The sequence below is a fragment of the Saccopteryx bilineata genome, chromosome 6 (assembly GCF_036850765.1).
Source record: "Saccopteryx bilineata isolate mSacBil1 chromosome 6, mSacBil1_pri_phased_curated, whole genome shotgun sequence".
In the NCBI taxonomy this organism is placed as follows: Eukaryota; Metazoa; Chordata; class Mammalia; order Chiroptera; family Emballonuridae; genus Saccopteryx; species Saccopteryx bilineata.
In genome coordinates, this window is record NC_089495.1 from 120,700,466 (window position 1) to 120,719,228 (window position 18,763).

The window sequence follows — 18,763 nt, forward strand, 5'->3', positions numbered from 1 at the left end:
TGGAAGAAGTGGGGCTAGACTGGAGAAAAGTTTATATAAACATTTAAAGGATGTCATTTTTTTTTTTAGGTGAGAGGAGGGGAGATGCAGAGACAGACTCCTACATGCACCCCCCAACAGACCCAGCAACCCGTCTAGGGCTGATGCTTCAATCAACCAAGCTATTTTATTTTATTTTATTTTATTTTTATTTTATTTTATTTTTTTCCCCATTTTTCTGAAGCTGGAAACGGGGAGAGACAGTCAGACAGACTCCCGCATGCGCCCGACCGGGATCCACCCGGCACGCCCACCAGGGGCGATGCTCTGCCCACCAGGGGGCGATGCTCTGCCCATCCTGGGCGTCGCCATATTGCGACCAGAGCCACTCTAACGCCTGAGGCAGAGGCCACAGAGCCATCCCCAGCGCCCGGGCCATCTTTGCTCCAATGGAGCCTTGGCTGCGGGAGGGGAAGAGAGAGACAGAGAGGAAAGCACGGCGGAGGGGTGGAGAAGCAAATGGGCACTTCTCCTATGTGCCCTGGCCGAGAATCTAACCCGGGTCCTCCGCACGCTAGGCCGACGCTCTACCGCTGAGCCAACCCGGCCAGGGCTTCAACCAAGCTATTTTAAACACCTGTGGGTGATGCGCTGGGGGACCAACTGAGCTATCCTCAGTGTGTGGGGCCACACGCGAACCAATCGAGCCACTGGCTGCAGGAGAAGAGAGAGAGAAAGGGAAGAGGAGTAGAAGAGAAGCTGGGCCAATGCTCTGTCCACTGAGCCACTGGCCAGGGCCAAGGATGTCATTTTTTCAAAGACAGAGAAGAGGGTTTTCTCTGTCCCTGAAGCAGACCTGCAGGGCGGTTTCCGAGCCTCCACAAAGAAGTGGGATCGCCAGACTGAGAAAGAGGTCATGGCTGGATGATGGCCTAGTTGGTTAGAGCATCGTCCTCAAGCATAGAGGTTGCCGGTTTGATCCCTGGTCAGGACACATACAGGAACAGATCAATGGTTCCTGTTTCTGATTTTTCTCCCTTTCTTTCCATCTCAAATCAATATAAATAAACATTTTTTTTTTTAAAGCATGAAAAAAAATGTTTGGCTAACTCTGGTCAGATAGCTCAATTGGTTAAGAGCATCATCCCAAAGCACAGAGGTTGCCGGTTCAATCCCAGGTTGGTGCACATACAGGAACAAATTGATGTTCCCACTTTCTTTCTCCCCTCTTCTCTCTCTAAAATCAATATTTAAAAAACGAAATGGCCAGATTTTTTCAAAGTTCATGGTTAATATTGTTTGGGGTAAGGAGAGGAGTAAAGGGGTTTATTTTTCACTATCTATACAGTGCTGCTATATATATATTTAATATAATGTAGGTGACTTTATTGAATCTCTTGATGTGACATTAATATAATTATACAGGTTTCAGGTGTACAATTCTATCATACATCATCTCTATATTGTATTATATGCTCAACACCCCAAGTCAAGTCTCCATCCATCAGCATTTGTCTGCCCTTTACCCTTCTCCACCTCCCCATCCCTGCTGGTAATCACAGTGCTGTTGTCTGTGTCTACAAGTACTTGTTGCTGTTGTTTGCTTAATCCCTTCACCTTTTTTACCCAGCCACAAAACTGCCCTCCTCTGACAGCTGTAGTCTGTCCTTTGTGTTTCTATTTTGTTAGTTTATTTTGTTCATTAGATTCCACATATGAAGGAAAGTATTTGGAACTTGTTTTTCTCCAGTGGAATCCTTAGGGTTCTCTACATTAAGCAACATGTCATCTGCAAACAATGACAGTTTTACTTCTTCCTTCCCAATTTGAATGCTTTTTATTTCTTTTCTTGTCTGATTGCTGGGGCTAGGACTTCTAGTACTATACTGAATAAAAGTGGAGAAAGTGAACATCCCTATCTTGTTCCCAATCTTAAGTGAACCACTTCTAGTTTTCCCCCCGAGTCTGATGTTGGCTGTGGGTTTGTCATATATGGATGTATGTTCCCTCTAGTCCCACTTTGCTGAGGGATTTGTTTGTTTAATCATAAATGGGCTCTGGATCTTATTAAATGTCTTTTTCCTGCATCTATTGATATGATGTAGTTTTATGCTTCATTTTGTTTATGTGGTATGTCGCACTTACTGATTTGTAGATATTGTACCAACCTTGCATCCCCAGAACAAATCCCACTTGATCATGATGTAAGTTTTTATTGTGTTGCTGGATCTGGCGTGCTAATATTTTGCTGAGGATTTTAGCATCTATGTTCATCAGGAATATAGGCTTTAAATTTTTTTCTTTGCAATGTCTGCATCTAGTTTTGGAATTAGAATAATGCTGGCCTCGTAAAATGAACTTAGGAGTCTTCCCCCGTCTTGAACTTTTCGGAATAGTTTGGGAAGGATAGGTGTTAGTTGTTTGAATACTTGGTAAAATTTACATGTGGAGTTGTCTGGACAAACATTTTTGTTTATTGGGAGTTTTTTTTTGGGGGGGGAGGTTGTTACTGCTTCAATTTTACTAGTTGTAATTTGTCTTTTCAGATTCTCTGATTCTTCCTGATTGTGTTTTGGAAGATTATATGCTTCTAGAAATTTATCTACTTCATCCAGATTGTCCAAGTATATGCTGGCATATTGTTGTCTGTATTTCTTCAGTGTCAGCTGTTGTTTCTCTTCCATTTCTGACTTTACTTGGGTCCTCTCTTTTTCTTGATGAGTCTGGTTTAAAGGTTTGTCAATCCTGCTTATCTTTTCAAAGAACCAGCTCTTGGTTTCACTGATCTTTTTGTATTGTTTCTATAGACTCTCATTTATTTCTGCTCTGATCTTTATTATTTCCTTTCTTCTAATTACTTTGGGCTTTGCTGTTATTATTCTAGTTCCTGTTAAGTGTAAAGTTAAATTGTTTGAGATTTCACTTGTTTCTTGAGGTAGGACTGTAATGCTATAAATTTTACTGTTCAGACTGCTTTCACTGTGTCCCATAATTTTGGATTGTGTGTTCTCATTTTTTTTTTACAAAGTATCTTCATTTCTTCCTTGATTTCCTTGACCCATTTATTGTTCAGTTACATGTTATTTAGTCTCCATGTGTTTGTATTTTAGTTTTTTTCTTGTAATTGATTTCTAGTTTCATGCCTCTGTGGTCAGAGAAGATGCATGATATGATTTCAATCTTAAGTGTATTGAGACCTGTTTTGTGTCCTAACAGTTGGTCTATCCTAGAAAATGTCTCATGTGCACTTCAAAAGACTATATTCTGCTCTTTGGGGTGAAATGCTTTGAAGATATTAAATCAATGTGACTGTCATTTAAAGCCAGTTTTCCTTATTGATTTCTGTCTGGACGATCTATCCATTGATGTCACTGGGGTGTTAAAATCCTCCACTATGGCCCTGGCCGGTTGGCTCAGCGGTAGAGCGTCGGCCTAGCGTGTGGAGGACCCGGGTTCGATTCCCGGCCAGGGCACATAGGAGAAGCGCCCATTTGCTTCTCCACCCCTCCGCCGCACCTTCCTCTCTGTATCTCTCTTCCCCTCCCACAGCCAAGGCTCCATTGGAGCAAAGATGGCCCGGGCGCTGGGGATGGCTCTGTGGCCTCTGCCTCAGGCGCTAGAGTGGCTCTGGTCGCAACATGGCGACGCCCAGGATGGGCAGAGCATCGCCCCCTGGTGGGCGTGCCGGGTGGATCCCGGTCGGGCGCATGCGGGAGTCTGTCTGACTGTCTCTCCCTGTTTCCAGCTTCAGAAAAATGCAAAAAAAAAAAAAATCCTCCACTATGATTCTATTACTGTCAATCTCTCCTTTTATGCCTATCAAGATTGCTTTACCTATTTAGGTGTTCCCATGTTGGGTGCATAAATGTGTACAAGGGTTCTATCCTCTTATTGGATTGTTCCGTTTATCATTATAGTGTCCTTCTTTGTCTCTTACTGTAACTTTTGTTTAAAAAGTTTGTCAGAAATAAGTACTGCTACCTCATTGTTTTTTCCTTTTCATTTGCATGAAATCTTTTTCTATCCCCCTTTACTTTTACTCTTTTATTCTGAAGTGGGTCTCTTATAGACAGCATGTGGTCTTGTTTTCTTATCCATTCTGCTACTCTTTATTATTATTATTATTTATTTTAGAAAGGAGAGAGGAGGGAGAGAGGAGGGAGGAGCAGGAAGCATCAATTCCCATATGTGCTTTGGCCAGGCAAGCCCAGGGTTTCAAACCAGGGACCTCAGCGTTCCAGGTCAACGCTTTATATACTGCACCACCACAGGTCAGGCTACTCTAAGTCTTTTGGTAAGCATTTAGGCCATTTACAGTTAAAGTGTGCATTGATAGGTACGTAGTTGTTGCTATTTTATTCTCTTACCTATGTTCCTCTGTTGTTCTTGTCCTCCCTCCTCTTCCTCCTCTATTATTTCTTTTGGTGGTAACAAACTCCTTTGGCTTTTTTTTGGTCTGGGAAGCTCTTTATTTCTCCTTCAATTAATATTTCTGAATGTTAAGAAGAATCCCAGGAAATGAGAATCACTTGCATATGTGGTGCAGGGCTTCTCCTGAGCACAAGAGCCATCTGCTCTGGGGTGTCACACTGAGCACCAGAGCCTATGCCTACTTCTCTCCTCCCTTGTCCTGTACACTCTGAAATTATACAAAGACTGATTTCTTCCTAGAAAAGTCAAAAGATGCACAGACAGCCCTTTTGCACTACACCACCCACCAAGTCCAAAGCTCCCTGAGTCCCCAAGACATTATTTGTGCAAAACAAAGAGCTACAGTGGACACTCCTACAACTCGTCTTTTATTAATGTTACTTCATTGCCTCATTTTACAAACTCCCTGCTCAAACATCCAGGGTTAGCTGTGCCCTGTCACAGCAGCATCCCCATTGTGACTCTAGAAGCAGAACCAAATTATAAATGCTAAATAAACAACCTGCCAAAGTGCCACCTGCAAAGCCTTTACCCATAGGTTCTTCCACCAATACAGTATGAGGGAACATTTTCCCAGAGTGTCACCGACATTAAATGCCACCTATCCCCAATGGCTAAACACAGCTGCTGCATTAAACGTGGATGTGACTGCCCTTCATAAAACCTATCACTGCAGGTGATCCTGATTATGTTGGGTTCTCTGAGGAAATAGAAAAAATTAAACACTCAGATTCTTCTTTTTTTTTCTTCCCCAAAGCGAGAAGCAAGGGGGAGGCAGGCAGGCAGACTCCCGCAAGCGCCCAACCGGGATCCACCCAGCATGCCCACCAGGGGGCGATGCTCTGCCCATCTGGGGCGTTGCTGTTACAACCAGAGCCATTCTAGCGCCTGAGGCAGAGGCCACAGAGCCATCCTCACCACCCACGGCCAACTTTGCTTCAATGGAGCCTTGGCTTCAGGAGGGGAAGAGACAGAGAGAAAGAAGAGGGGGAAGGGTGGAGAAGCAGGTGGGCACTTCTGTGTGCCCTGACTGGGAATCGAACCCTGGACTTCCATACACAGGGCCGATGCTCTACCGCTGAGCCAGCCAGGGCCTCAGATTCTTCTTTAGTAGAGTGGAGGCCACAGGAAAGGGAATGGTTTGCATTGTTTATTTCCTGTCTGTTCCTGACTGACAGCTGGCTCTTGGCACCATGCCCTATTCTAAGTGAAACTTCTATACTCATGTTATTAAAAAACAAAACACCAGGGACTGGTCCTGCCGGTTGGCTCAGTGGCAGAGCATTGGCCCAGTGTGTAGAAGTCCTAGGTTCAATTCCTGGCCAGGGCACACAGGAGAAGCGCCCATTTGCTTTTCGACCCTTCTCCCTCCCCTTTCTATCTCTTTCTTATCGTTTAGCAGCCAAGGCTCCATTGGAGCAAAGTTGGCCCGGGTGCTGAGGATGGCTTCATGGCCTCCACCTCAGGCTCTGGAATAACTCCAATTACAGAGGAGAAATGCCCCAGAGGGGCCCAGCATCACCCTCTGGTGGGCATGCCTGGTGGATCCCAGTTGGGCACATGCGGGAGTCTGTCTGTCTGCCTCCCTCCCACTTCTCACTAGGAAAAATACAAAAAATATATATATATATACACATATACCAGGGACTAAGGACCTGTGGCAGAAACAATCCCTTGGCAAACCGCGGCTCGCGAGCCACACACGGCTCTTTGGCCCCTTGAGTGCGGGCACAAAGGCCAGCTTAGGAGTACCCTAATTAAGTTAATAACAGTGTACCTACCTACATAGTTGAAGTTTAAAAAATTTGCCTCTCAAAAGAAATTTCAATCATTGTACTGTTGATATTTGGCTCTGTTGACTAATGAGTTTGCTTCCTGGGAGGATGCTCCCAATCAGCAGGGACAGACTGGTTACAGCTGTGCTGTCACAGAAGGTGCAGGGGAAGCAAGGTAGAGGAAGGGCAGGAGGCCTACACCTAATGAAGCTCACTTCAGTACACAGACATGTAGTTGGATGAATGGTTGCCCCAACAAAGGCCCACAGCCTAATTCCTGGAGCCTGTGAATGTGAGCTTATTTGGGGGAACAAATGGTCTCTGCATATATGGCTAAATTCAGCACCTTGAAGAGGTCATCCTGGATTTTACTATGGGCTATATACACAATGACAAGTATCCTAGTAACAAACATGGAGAGGAGAGACAATACCAAGCCGTATGAAGACACAGGCAGAGCCCAGCATGATGTAGTTACAAGCCAGGGAGCACCAAGGATGGTTGGTAGCCACCAGAAGCTGCTGCAAGGGGCAAGGAATGGAGGGGCTGGGGGTGGAGCCAACACCTTTATATTGTACATCTGTCCACCAGAACTGTAAACAAATGGGCTGTTAATATAATTCTAAGCCGCTGAGCTTGTGATAATTTATTACAGTAGCTCTAGGGAAACAACAGAGAACACCATACTCTGTTTTATATGTATTTTGGAATCTCCACAACTTAAAAACAATCTTAAAGGTTATTCTTCATTTGTGAGGTGAGGTTGTGGCAAGCTGGAAGAGGTCTCAGAAGGCCCTGGAGGAATTAACTGGACTCTTGTGTGGGGCCAGAAGTCACATACATCCACGAGGCCCCGTCCCTGCTCTCCCTGAAGGCCATGGCCCAGCTGTCCTATGGGTTCCCTGCTCTAGCTCAGGACCCCCTTGCATTGGGCAGCTCCTATTTCTGGGATCCTATAAGAAATGTCCACCTCTGATCTCTGCACTAGTCATCCAGGTGGCCCTGCTTCATGCCATCTCATAACTCTCAGGGCACCTGCAGAGGCCCCTCACTCTCCATCCCACTGCCTGACTTTTATCTTCATAGTCCTGTCCTCACCCAGCATGATGGATTTTCTTATTGTCCCCATTCCCCATGTGTCAACCTGGTACATTATATACACTCTTGGCACTCATTCTGTGTGAAACCAGGCCCCTGCGTACATACCAGGGAAATGGGCAGACCAGGAGGGCAAAGCAAGTGAGTATGGAGAGGTCAAGGGAAGACCCCAGCCTCTCCTGGGCAGCCTTGGCCCCTCGATGCCAAGAGAAGTGGAGGTGTGCACCATGGCACCCCTGAAGTGTCCCTGTGTCCCTAGTGAATAGGGCAGGCAGAGGGCCCCTGAGGAGCACTGACTAGGCCCCGTCTGCCGTGTCTCACGCTCACTTGGAGCAGATGTGACAGGTCCTGCTAGCTGTGCCCATCCCTCCCAGATGATGAGCTCACACAGGGCCCGGGCTCCCAAGTAACAGTGCACCAAATCCTCCTAATGGTTCAGGAGACCAGGCCAGCACACTGGGCCTGCACTGTCCTAGATGCAGTGTCAACACCAGTCCTGAGAATGTCCCCAAGCTGTCAGGTCCCCACCTCGGGAGACCCCATGGACATCATCCTTCACACTTACCCTGACAGTGGGTCTGTCTGAACCACTCAGAGGCAAAGGGATGGTCACACACAGACTTTATTCTGACCTCCCCCACCTCCTGGGTCCAAGTCCACATCCCAACAACAGAGCAGGCTCAGGAAGCACTCAGAAAGACCCTCTTGCGTGCAGTGTTGGTATAGGGGTGCCAGCGCCACTCTACATCTGCCGTGGCCTCCTGTTCCAATGTGCCAAGGCGAATCATGTACACTGGTGGAGGGGAAGAGGGGCATGGTCACCTACACAGCCAGCACTCCCCCCCACCAGACCTGAGTAAAGCTCCAAACTCACACTTCAGCTCAAAGCGAGGCCCGACCTCGGTCAGTTCCACGTTGCGGTGGTTGGTCTTCCTGTACACATGGTGCCTGGGATCAGGGCAGACAGGGTAGGAGTGAGAGGAGGCAGGGAGCGGCTACGGGTCAACAACACATAGTACAGGGACAGAGACCAGGATACAATCCCAGAGTCAGCCCATGGACACACCGAAAGGAAATGTAGTCATCCTGGTTGGCAAAGGTGATGACCCGGTGACTGTCATCCTTGGGCACAGGGAACAGGTAACGAAGTATGTCAGAGACCTAGGCAGAGGAAGGAGAGCAGGGAATGCCCACCCAGCACTTCATAGCCCCAGCCCCAGCCCCAGGACCCCAGACTCACCCGCTTGCCTAGGCGGGAAGAAAAGCCATGAATGATGAGGTGAGGTTTGGCCTCTGACACGGTACCTAGGTCGGGGATGTCATGCCGCATGACCACGTTACACAGTGTGAAGTAGGCAGTGGGACCGAAGGGCAGGTGGCTGACAATGAGACCCACTGACAGGGCCAGACAAACTATCAGAAACTGTCTGCTCTCAGGACGCCACCCTGCACCCGCTGCTCCCTACTCCCAGCCTTACCAGGCGTGCCTCGATGCTCGTGGACAACCAGCAAGTCGGTGACTCCATTGGCTTTGCAGGCTCGCACCAGTGCCCCTACCTCATGTCGGCCACGGTTCATGCGCTGGGCACCAGGAAAAACCAACTTCAGCTCCTGCATGTGCACACACACTGCTCAGGACCTGGACCATCGGTACCTGAATTGTCTTCCACTCCCTGCAACTGGTACCTTGGCAAACATCTTGAGGCGGGAACTGGGGTCTCGGGAAGTAGTGATCATGACCTTAGGGTCCTCAACCCCTGCCCACCGATATTCATCATCCACGTGGCTGGTCACACCTGTCAGAGGAGCATAAGGGGCAAGCACGTGACACTGTCTTGGGAAGTGAAATATTAACTCGGGGGCAGTCAAACCCATCCAGAGCTGTACCATCTGACAACACCCTCAATGATAGAACACTCTACACCCACACTGGGCAACAGGGTGGCCCCAAGCCACACTGGCTGCCAACGTAAGTACAAATCAGGAACTGAACTTTTAAATTTAATTTCAGTCATTTAAGCTGTAGCATCATACAGGGCTAAGGGCTATCATGTTAACGTAAGTCCAGATTCTACAAAGGCCAAAGGTAACAGACTCCTCTCTCTCATAACCAGTATATATGGCATTTGTGTTTCCTTTCACATTTGTTGACAAATGCAATGAGTGAAACATACGGGTGTCAAGGAAGTGCTGAGAGCTAGGCAAACAGCAGCTAACATAATGGACACTGTCCTGTCCTAGCAGAAGCCATATTCCTGTGAGAGGCACAATTAACAAAGCCGAGTAAGCCAGGCAATACCACATGTCTCTAACTAGAATTAGGAGCATTGAAAACGTGCTCCTTTGAGATGCTATTGGTGCAAAACCATGAGGACTCCTGGGGAACAGTTCCAGAAACAGGAGTCATGGGACCTTTCTTCAAGATACCTGTGGAAGCTAATGGGCTCAAGAGCAGGAATAGTAATTGGCCCAAAGTGTTGAGAAAAGTTACCTTCACCACCAGCATCATCAAACTCCAAAGAACCCTGTAAGGCCAGTGCCTCCCTGCGTAACTCGGTGGGGATCAGGCGGTTCTCTGCAAGGGAAAGACAGAGGGGCGAGTGAGACACACACACGGAGCCCTCAGTGAACACCAACACTGTGGTTTAGAAACCTTCACAAACTTGATGGAAAAAATACCTGCCTTACTCCTTTCTGAGCAGAGATGATACATGATTATTGGTGGGTGGGAAGTGGGAGACTATTTCTGTCTACATGCTACCCTGCTAGCAATGGTTACAGGAGACTTAATTTTCTGTGGTTCCTGAGTCTCATGGGTTGATGGCTTTAGACTGCTCTTTCTGTAAAAAGGTGGGTCAGAAATCCTGAAACCCTCTGCCAACAAAACCTCTGTTCACGATTTCACGATGCTCTGGTCAGAGGTTTCCTCTGTGAACTGAAGCCTGACCTGGCAGAGGCTGGGCTGTAAGAATGTGCATCTTGGGAATACAGAACTGACCATGAGTGTACCCCTGGACCCAACACTACTAATTGTGCCCTGGAGGAACTCTTGCACATGGAAGATACTCACCAGAAGGAAACCTCCACTATACTCAACGCATTTTTAGGAGCAATACTGAACAAAAACATAAAGCTGCCAAAGAACACACACAACCTGATAGCACCTTTAAAACTAAAACTCGACAACATAAGCTAAGGATACAAATAAGTGCTATGTAAGCACAAAGAAAAGCAAGGAAACAGTTTCTTTTAAAACAATATTCAGTACTGTAATCGCCTAAGCTGTGGAAAACATCCTTAGATTGACCATTTTCCATTTATGCTTAACATAAACGTGCACACATAACTACAAACACTTCATATATCTAAAACCTAGGAATGTCAAAGTGAATTTTAAATAATCAGATACTTGCGTTGGTGTACCCTCAGATAGAAAACAAAGCTTCACCAAGAACACAATAGAAAAGTATATATGTCATTTCTAATTGGCATGTGTGACAGCCTCTTCATTAGTATGGCAACTGAAAGTGGGGAAAACAATGGAAGGTTAGAGTCCTAATTTACGACGGAAATAACTAACAGTTTAAAAACGCAGGGGACTTGTGATGCCCATAAGAAAATTAGATATGCCTCCTACCCTGGACTAAAGAAGGTGGCAAGATGAAAGCCACCGGGATGGGATGGGGAACGTCTATAGGACAATGGTAAACATCTTAAATGTGAGAACTAGACGTCAACAAAATACTAACAGACACACCGTAGAATCTAGACTTTGCGACATAAATGACAAATAATCGTCAAAGGGAGATATGCAAGCTAACAGGAAGACTCAGAGGAGTATTTGCAAGCTGACAGACTGTACCTTCAAGCGCGCGCCGCACCTTCTCCTTCTTCTCCTGGGCCGCGCGCTGCGCCTCTTCGCGGGCCTTGCGGTACAAGTACTCGCGGCGGAGGCGGGCCTCCCGGCGCAGCTGAAGGGACGGCGGATCTGGTCGTCACCCTTCTCTCGCCACGCAACGTCGGGATCTCGGGGACCGCCACCCCTGAGCCCGTGGACCACATCCCCAGCCGCCCGCCAACCCTCAACTTCCCAAACAAGAGCCCCGACATCGTTACCATCGTGAGCACCGCCTCCACGTGAGTCCAGGAAACGCAGCGGCCGCCACCAGCGCTACGCAGCCCTCGCTTCCGCCCTTAACCAAGAAGGCGGCTGGAGGCTTCACTACACGCCGCCGCGGTTACAAGGACCTCTAGTAAGATGGCGAGCAGATGATGGGACTCACAAGGCGATTGGCCAGTCCGGAGGCGCATGCTCACTGGAGTAACCAATAAGCGGAGGGAGTGGTCAGGCGGCCTACTGGCGTTAGTAATAACGCCCACCGTTGGCTTCACCATCTGTTACTGCTATACAGGATGCACAATTTTAAAGTGACGTACCGATAAAATAGGCAACGGCGGCTCGAAATAGTGCAGCAACTGTAAATGCAGCAGCATGGCTGACCGTAGAGTCGCCTTCCGGGCCCTTCTGGAATTAAGCTTAAAGTCTCCTCTCCCTTGAGAAGGCTGGTACGCCTCCTTCCATCACCACAGCGACAGCCCTGTTTTTAAAGTAACCACCCACACTCTCGCCAATGTTGCGGTGGGCCGGTCCGCTTTGCGCGCTGTGCGCAGAAAGCCGCTACTGGGTCCCAAGACGCTGCTGCCCGAAGGTCGCTTTCCCTTAGAAGCAGTGCCCCCTCCCCCCACCCCGCAACCAAGACTGGGAACGCCCCCAAAAGGTGGGCCTCGCGAGCCCATTGGCTTCACTTCCGGCACGGTGGGCGGTGATTGGACGACCCGGTTCCAGACCAGAGTGTGGAGGGCCCATGGCGGCAGCTGACGTGCGGGCGGAGCTGGACTCGCTGCTTCTGCAGCTGCTCGGAGACCTAGAGGAGCTGGAAGCGAAGCATATGGCGCTGAACGCCCGGGTGGAGGAGGTGGGACCGCTGGCCGGGTGGGCGGACGGGGCGGACCGGACGGGCGGGCGCTCGGGCCCACTGCTCTGCTCTCCTCAGGGTTGGTTCTCGCTCTCCAAGGCCCGCTACGCCATGGGCGCCAAAGCGGTGGGGCCGCTGCAGTATGCCTCGCGCATGGAACCCCAGGTCTGCGTCTACACCAAGTGAGGAGCTTTGCGCGCAGCGGGTGGGCGGGCGCGCTGGCCGGGCCGTCCCAGACCCTCCCTCCCCTCTCGTTCTCCAGCGAGGCGCAGAACGGACTGCAGCAGTTCCGGATGGGGAGAGTCGGCGCCCAGGCCCCTGAGGACGTGGGGCCGCGTGAGGCAGGTGAGCCGCCCTCTGGCAGGGCGTCCACGGGTGTCCGAGACACAGTGCAGCCGAGGAGATGATTTCATTCGGTGTTGCGATAGAGGAGCGCTAGATAGGTTTTTTAAGTGAGAGGAGGGGAGGTAGAGAAAGAGACTCCCACATGTGTCCCGACTGGGATCCACCTGGCAACTCTGGTCTGGGGCCAATACTAAAATTAACCGAACTATCCTCAGCGCCTGGCGTGACCCTCAAATCAGTCGAGCCACTGGCTGTGGGAAGGGAAGAGGGTGGGGAAGAGGAAGGAGAAGAGAAGCAGATGGTCGCTTCTTCTGTGTGCCCTAAAGGGATGGAACCCAGGACACCAGGCCAACGCTCCCTCCAGTGAGCCAACCGACCAGGGCCTGCCTTAGACTTTTGTAGAGAGAAGCTGGCAAATTATAGGGGAAGTACTTCCCAGTTGGTGGTGTTTTGCAGTCAGGGGAAGTCTCTGTCAGTTGAAAAGAAAATCTTTATCTGTGTCTGGCTACTTTCAGAGGGACACCTTCAGTCTCAGCTCACCACTTGTAAGATGAAAAATGGGAGCTGGGTGGGGGGAGTCTGTCTGGCCTTCCAGCATATTCAGGCAAAATGGGAAAGTTCGTTGTGTGCCTTTGTCTAAAGAAAGGTTGTGGCCCTGGCCGGTTGGCTCAGTGGTAGAGCGTCGGCCTGGCGTGCGATTCCCGGTCAGGGCACACAGGAGAAGCGCCCATCTGCTTCTCCACCCCTCCCCCTCTCCTTCCTCTCTGTCTCTTTCTTCCTCTCCCGCAGCAGCCGAGGCTCCATTGGAGCAAAGATGGCCGGGCGCAGAGGATGGCTCCTTGGCCTCTGCCCCAGGCGCTAGAGTGGCTCTGGTCGCTGCAGAGCGACGCCCCAGAGGGGCAGAGCGTCGCCCCCTGGTGGGCGTGCCGGGTGGATCATGGTCGGGCCCATGCGGGAGTCTGACTGTCTCTCCCCGTTTCCAGCTTCAGAAAAATACCAAAAAAAAAAAAAAGAAAGGTTGCTTATATGTTAGAGAAATTACGGACTGAGACACATTTGAATTCAAAGTGGCGGAATGGTAGTTCCTTTTTTTTTTTTTAATGTAGGTTTTTTCAGGTGAGAAGAGGGGGGATAAACAGATTCCTGCATGCACCCAGACCGGGATCCACCCAGCAACCCCTGTCTTAGGCTCCATGCTCCAACTAACTGAGCTTTCCTCAGCACTTGGGGCTACCCTCAAACCAATCGAGCCACTGGCTGTGGAAGGGAAGAGGGAAGGGAAGAGAAGCAGATGGTCACTTCTTATGTGTGCCCTGATGGAGAATCAAACCCGGGATATCCCTATACCAGGTCCACGCTCTATCCACTCAGCCAGCCAGGGCCAGAACAGTAGCAGTTCTTTATGTTAAGCTATTTTATGGAACGTAAAAGGTTGGGGAGATTTCCCAACCATCAGTGTTTTCTGAGACTATGAGCTCAGAGTTCAACACTGTCACCAGGAACACAAAGGTCAGGTAATGACTCCAAATCTCTACCCTGCTTTCTCCAGCTCTGCGTAGGCGCAAAGGCCTGTCTAGGATGCCAGAGCCAGAGTCCTCAGCCCCCCCAGACCCTCTGAACTGGTTTGGAATCCTGGTTCCTCACAGCCTGCGGCAGGCCCAAGTCAGCTTCCGGGAGGGTGAGTGGACCCTTCCAGTCAGCCATGGGCCCTGAGCCAAACTCAGACCCTCTATCTGCAGGGAGTGGTTGGCATGAATGCCGGGGCTGTGATTAGTCTGCCAAGGGCTTTGCAGGTTTTCTTTAGTGCAGACTTGTTGCATGCCTGTTGTTCTTTCTGAAAGCATTTACTAGGTATTGGCAGTGGTCTGGACTGGTGATAGGTACTGGGGATACAACAGGAAATGGAAGGGAAAAGTATCCCTAATAGGATGTTATATTGTTGAGGGGGGGAAGATAACCTGCAAATACATAATGGGAATTATTATAAAAAAAAAAAAAGGTATGGTGGGTGGAAAGGGACAGGAATGAGCTTAGGGAGCTGTTTTGTGAAGGGTGTCTGGAAAGGCCTCTTTGAAGAAGGGAGCTTTGTGGGTTTTCAGGGGAACAGTGTTCTAGGCAGAGGGGCCAGCCAGGGCAAAAACCTTGAGTCAAGATTGTGTCTGGTGTGTCAGAAAAGAGGCCAGCAGGCTGGAGTGCAGTAGGTGCAGCAGAGACTGCCAGGAGCTGAGATCAGAGGGATCTGGGCCCAGGTGATTTGAGGGCTTTGTAGGCCCTTTTGAGAACTTCGGGAGGAATGGGGTGGACTTGCAGCATGACGGGAATCCTGTGGATCCTGGACGGGAACAGACAGAGCAGAGGGATTAAGCAGGTGCCAGGAAGCAGCTAGGCTTCAGATGCAAGTGGGGGAGTGGGTAAGTGGTGAAAACTTACATGTTTTGAGAGTACAGCACCCCAGAATTTGCTTACAGATCAATTTGGGAATAAGACAAGGAGAGTAGTAAAGGATGAGCCTACAGTGGCCAGCCTGGAATCCTGGGAGGAAGGAGCTGCCCTCACCTGGTGTGGGAGGACTGCTGAGCAGCAGCGAAAGGATGTCAGGAGTTGGGGGTGGTTGTGTTCCTAGTGCTTTGCAGTGGAGACTCTCAGCGGGCAGTTGGGCACATGCCTCCGGAGTTTGGAAGAGGCCTGAGCTGGAGAGAGTCCTGGGAGCCCACCATAGAACTCCGGTGTTTAAATTCCCAGGTTACTGAAACAGATATAGCATTAAAGCTGAGGTGGGGTAAGATCATCAGGGAGTCTAGAGTGTGGACAGGAAGTGAGGAAGAGGAAAGGGAGAGACCATCAGAGGAGACATAAGCAGCTGTGAGGCAGGAGCAACACCTAGAGGGGGAGGCTTCCCAGAACTCACAAGAAGAAAGTGTTTCCTGGATGGAGTTAATCAGATGTACAGTGAACTCTGCTGCTGGACAGGTAGGCTGAAGACAAGGCTGGCCAGTGGGCTGGGTGGCATGGAGGGTCCAAACAACTTGGCAGCAGCCATTCAGCAGAGGCATCAGGTGAAAGCCACCTCGAGATGGGTCCAGAATGTGAAATCCCATTGGGGCAGAGAAAACAGGATGGAAGGAGTAAGTGAGGGACTGTGATAATGGAGGGAAGAAGGATGGAAACAAGGACATAAGACATGTAATGCTCTGTGGACTTTTAGTTCCTACTGGATGATAGAAGGGGGTTGAAGGAGTCCTTTGAGGAGGTGACATTTTAGCAGAGATCTAAAAGAGATGTGGGTGTGGTCCAGGGAGGTTCGGGGCAGCATTGCAAGGCTGTACCTGAAACGTGTTAGAAATAGTATGGAGACTAGAAGCCTTTACCATCCCTGGGGCTGTCCAGAGTCCCTTGAGTCACATGTCATGCTATAGACATCATGGTGACAATCTCTCCCTTTCCTCTAGGCCTGCAGCTGGCCGCAGACATGGCCAGTCTTCAGGTCCACATTGACTGGGGTCGAAACCAGGTCCGGGGGCTCCAGAAGAAACTCAGGCAGCTCGAGCTCGAGGCTGCCTGACCTGTGGCCACAGAAGGAGGCCTGAGTACAGCTTTTCTTCACTGTGGCTGCTTTACCACAGGCCTTCTTCCTTCACAGATTATCCTTGCCCCTGTCACCACCACCACCCCTGGCTGGTCCCTCCCCTCCTCAAAATTTCTCCAGTCTGCATGTTTCCAACTTTGTTAGTTGTGAAAATTTGAAGAGGCAAACTAATGTTCGAAGTCCCTACTGTGAAACCACTTCCAGTGCTTTTCCCAGGACACACTCATGGGGTGGGTCGCAGCTGCTAGGTTATTTCATTCTGGGGAACAACAGCAAACTTGTGCATAAATCTTGGCAGATAGAAGACTGCCCAGTTAGTAGTGGAAGGATGAGAAGTGGGTGCTTGGTTTCACTAGAGCCTCAGAGCTGATTGTGATGGAGCAACAAAACCATACACAGCTAACAGACCAGGAGAGAATGATTCCACATTGATGAAAAAACAACAGCTGTATACGTGGGTAGGTTTGAAGCCAAAAAGTAAAGATCTGACCTGTATTTTCAAATAAAATAATTCTAGGAAAAGACTTGCCTTTTTTTCTTCCGGGAGTAAGGCTGAACCTTTTGTAGTTTGTTGAGAGGCCAGTTGTATTTCCTGTCCTGGGAACCCTGTGCCCTACCTTCATTTTCCTGCTGGGTTGTTGATGCTTTTTGCACTTTCTAAGGAGCTATTTCTTATGCTTGGGGAATATTGGTCCTTTGTTCATAATGTGAGTGATGTCACTATTTTCCCCAGTTTGTTTTCTAACTCTGCTTATGATGGTTTTTTTAAAAAAAACTTATTGTAAAGTTTTCTTAATAGGGTTGAATTTGTCAGCTCTTTTATGATTTCTGGTTCAGGGTTGTAATTGATGCAATGATGAAGGAACTCCCATTTTTCTCCAGAACATCCGTGGTTTAGTTGAGACATGGGGTGAGTCTTACGTGCAGCTCCGTCCTTCCTGTGTAGGTCCACATACGGTGTTGCTCATTACCCTTCCCACTGACTCAAGGTACCGTCTCTTTCTTTGGTTTAATCCCAGTGAGTACCGTATTGTTTCATAGATCTTACTACCAGTTAATAATACACAGGTACCACTTTTAATTCTTGCCCTTTAACATACACTGCAGTTGCACTAGAACAGATTTGCAGTTGGATTAAGGGAATCTTTCTTTGTCTTTTTTTTGGCCATGTTGAGCTCAAGGTGTCAGTGAAAAATCTAATGGAAGCACTCACAGGAAACCCCATGACGAGAAGACATCCTGCCCACATACAAAGGTTGAATTTCAGGACAAAATTCTGCTTTACACAAAGCATTAACAGGTTTAAAGGGCAGAATAAGTAAAAGGTAACATTCTGCTTTTTACTTTTCACAGAAAAGAGCTCACATGGAACCCCCATCCTGGGTGGGGTCCTTTATGTTGATCTTAGATGTCATTTGATGTCAAGGTCAAGCAATAGCCCCCACTTCATTAACTCTTTGAAGTTTCAGGTGTGGCCATGCTCATGAGGTGGGGTGTGCAAATATACATGATAGTGACAAGCCACACTTAGCCATGAGCCAGGGCCCCAGGTCAGGGAGACAAGACTGCCTGCTGGCCAGGAGAGGCCTAGTCAGGACAGATTTGCACAAGGGCAGAACAAACTATGGTGTGCAGTCCTCTCTTGTGGGTACTGCTGACTCAAGTGATATAGTGCTTCTATGACCCCTGCCCCCCTTGCAGTTCCCATATGGTCTAGCAGTTAGGATTCTTGGTTGTCACCTCAGGGGCCCAGGTGTGACTCTGAGTATGGAAACAGGAAGGGGTTTTCATTTTTGCTCTCCACTGAAATGCCTCGTGTGATGCCCTTGAAGCTCTGGGGCCCATTGTTCTGTTTTTTGATTGAAGTATCAGTTTTCATCACATCATTAGCTAATTGTCAGTAACTCAATTTTGTTAGCTACTGCACACATTATAGATGTCAACAATATAAATGTTTAAATATTAAATAAGCATATTTAAAATATTTAAGACAGATGTCACTCTTGGTAGAGGCAACCCCTCCTGGGCTCTCGAACACTCCTCTGGGTGGGCCATGGGGATGGGAGAGCAGTGCCAGCACCGCCCCTCTCTGTACAGATTGCCATGAGGGTACAGCGCCTGAGGGACTGCAGAGGGTCAGAGGTCAATTTAACCTCTAGTCTGTGGTGGGTTCAGTTACCCTGTGGTCCACTAATTAGAGTTCCTATTTTTCCTCCTTAGCAATCCAGGCTTGCCCCTTACCCCTTCATGAAAATGGCTGCAAACTTTTAAATAACCCCTCTTCCCTGCCAGAACCCCAGCCCACTTCACCCCAGTTGGGGTCTTCGCCACTGGGGATTCATTCTACTATATATACCCACACAAAACCACTCACATAACAGGAAGAGACATTAAGGTATGGGTTCAGAGTAGGAATAAAGCCTAAGTAGATGACAAAGACCAAAAGAGAAATTAGAAATGCCTCTGCTCAAGGCATCAGCATTCGTTCTCCCAAGACCTGACCAGAGTCCACAGCGTTGGGAGTAGGTAGATGCAAAGATGATGGGCCTGGGTACCCCTCAAGTTCCCAGAAT

At 48.8% G+C, this 18,763-nt stretch overlaps 2 protein-coding genes across 5 annotated transcripts; one reads left to right on the forward strand and one right to left on the reverse strand.

The window, feature by feature from the left end:
• Positions 1–7,886: 7,886 nt before the first annotated feature.
• IMP4 (IMP U3 small nucleolar ribonucleoprotein 4) lies at positions 7,887–11,982 on the reverse strand. 4 transcript variants are annotated; one of them, XM_066235049.1, is made up of 10 exons: positions 11,721–11,982; positions 11,400–11,599; positions 11,146–11,254; positions 9,775–9,858; positions 8,970–9,079; positions 8,762–8,894; positions 8,524–8,588; positions 8,350–8,405; positions 8,158–8,231; positions 7,887–8,076 (listed from the first exon to the last, which is right to left on the reverse strand). In XM_066235049.1, the coding sequence occupies exons 2-10, from the start codon at positions 11,400–11,402 to the stop codon at positions 7,964–7,966; spliced, it is 747 nt and encodes a 248-aa protein (XP_066091146.1). In that variant the 5' UTR covers positions 11,403–11,599; positions 11,721–11,982; the 3' UTR covers positions 7,887–7,963. The 4 variants fall into 4 exon arrangements, with proteins under 4 accessions (XP_066091146.1, XP_066091145.1, XP_066091144.1 ...); XM_066235048.1 differs by having other exon boundaries at positions 8,350–8,444; positions 11,721–11,980; XM_066235047.1 differs by having other exon boundaries at positions 8,524–8,678; positions 11,721–11,979.
• Positions 11,983–12,105: 123 nt separating this feature from the next.
• Positions 12,106–16,714, forward strand: CCDC115 (coiled-coil domain containing 115). The gene is made up of 5 exons (XM_066235050.1): positions 12,106–12,259; positions 12,338–12,441; positions 12,522–12,604; positions 14,154–14,282; positions 16,054–16,714. Exons 1-5 carry the CDS (start codon positions 12,149–12,151, stop codon positions 16,164–16,166), a joined length of 540 nt encoding a protein of 179 aa, XP_066091147.1. The 5' UTR covers positions 12,106–12,148; the 3' UTR covers positions 16,167–16,714.
• Positions 16,715–18,763: the final 2,049 nt, after the last annotated feature.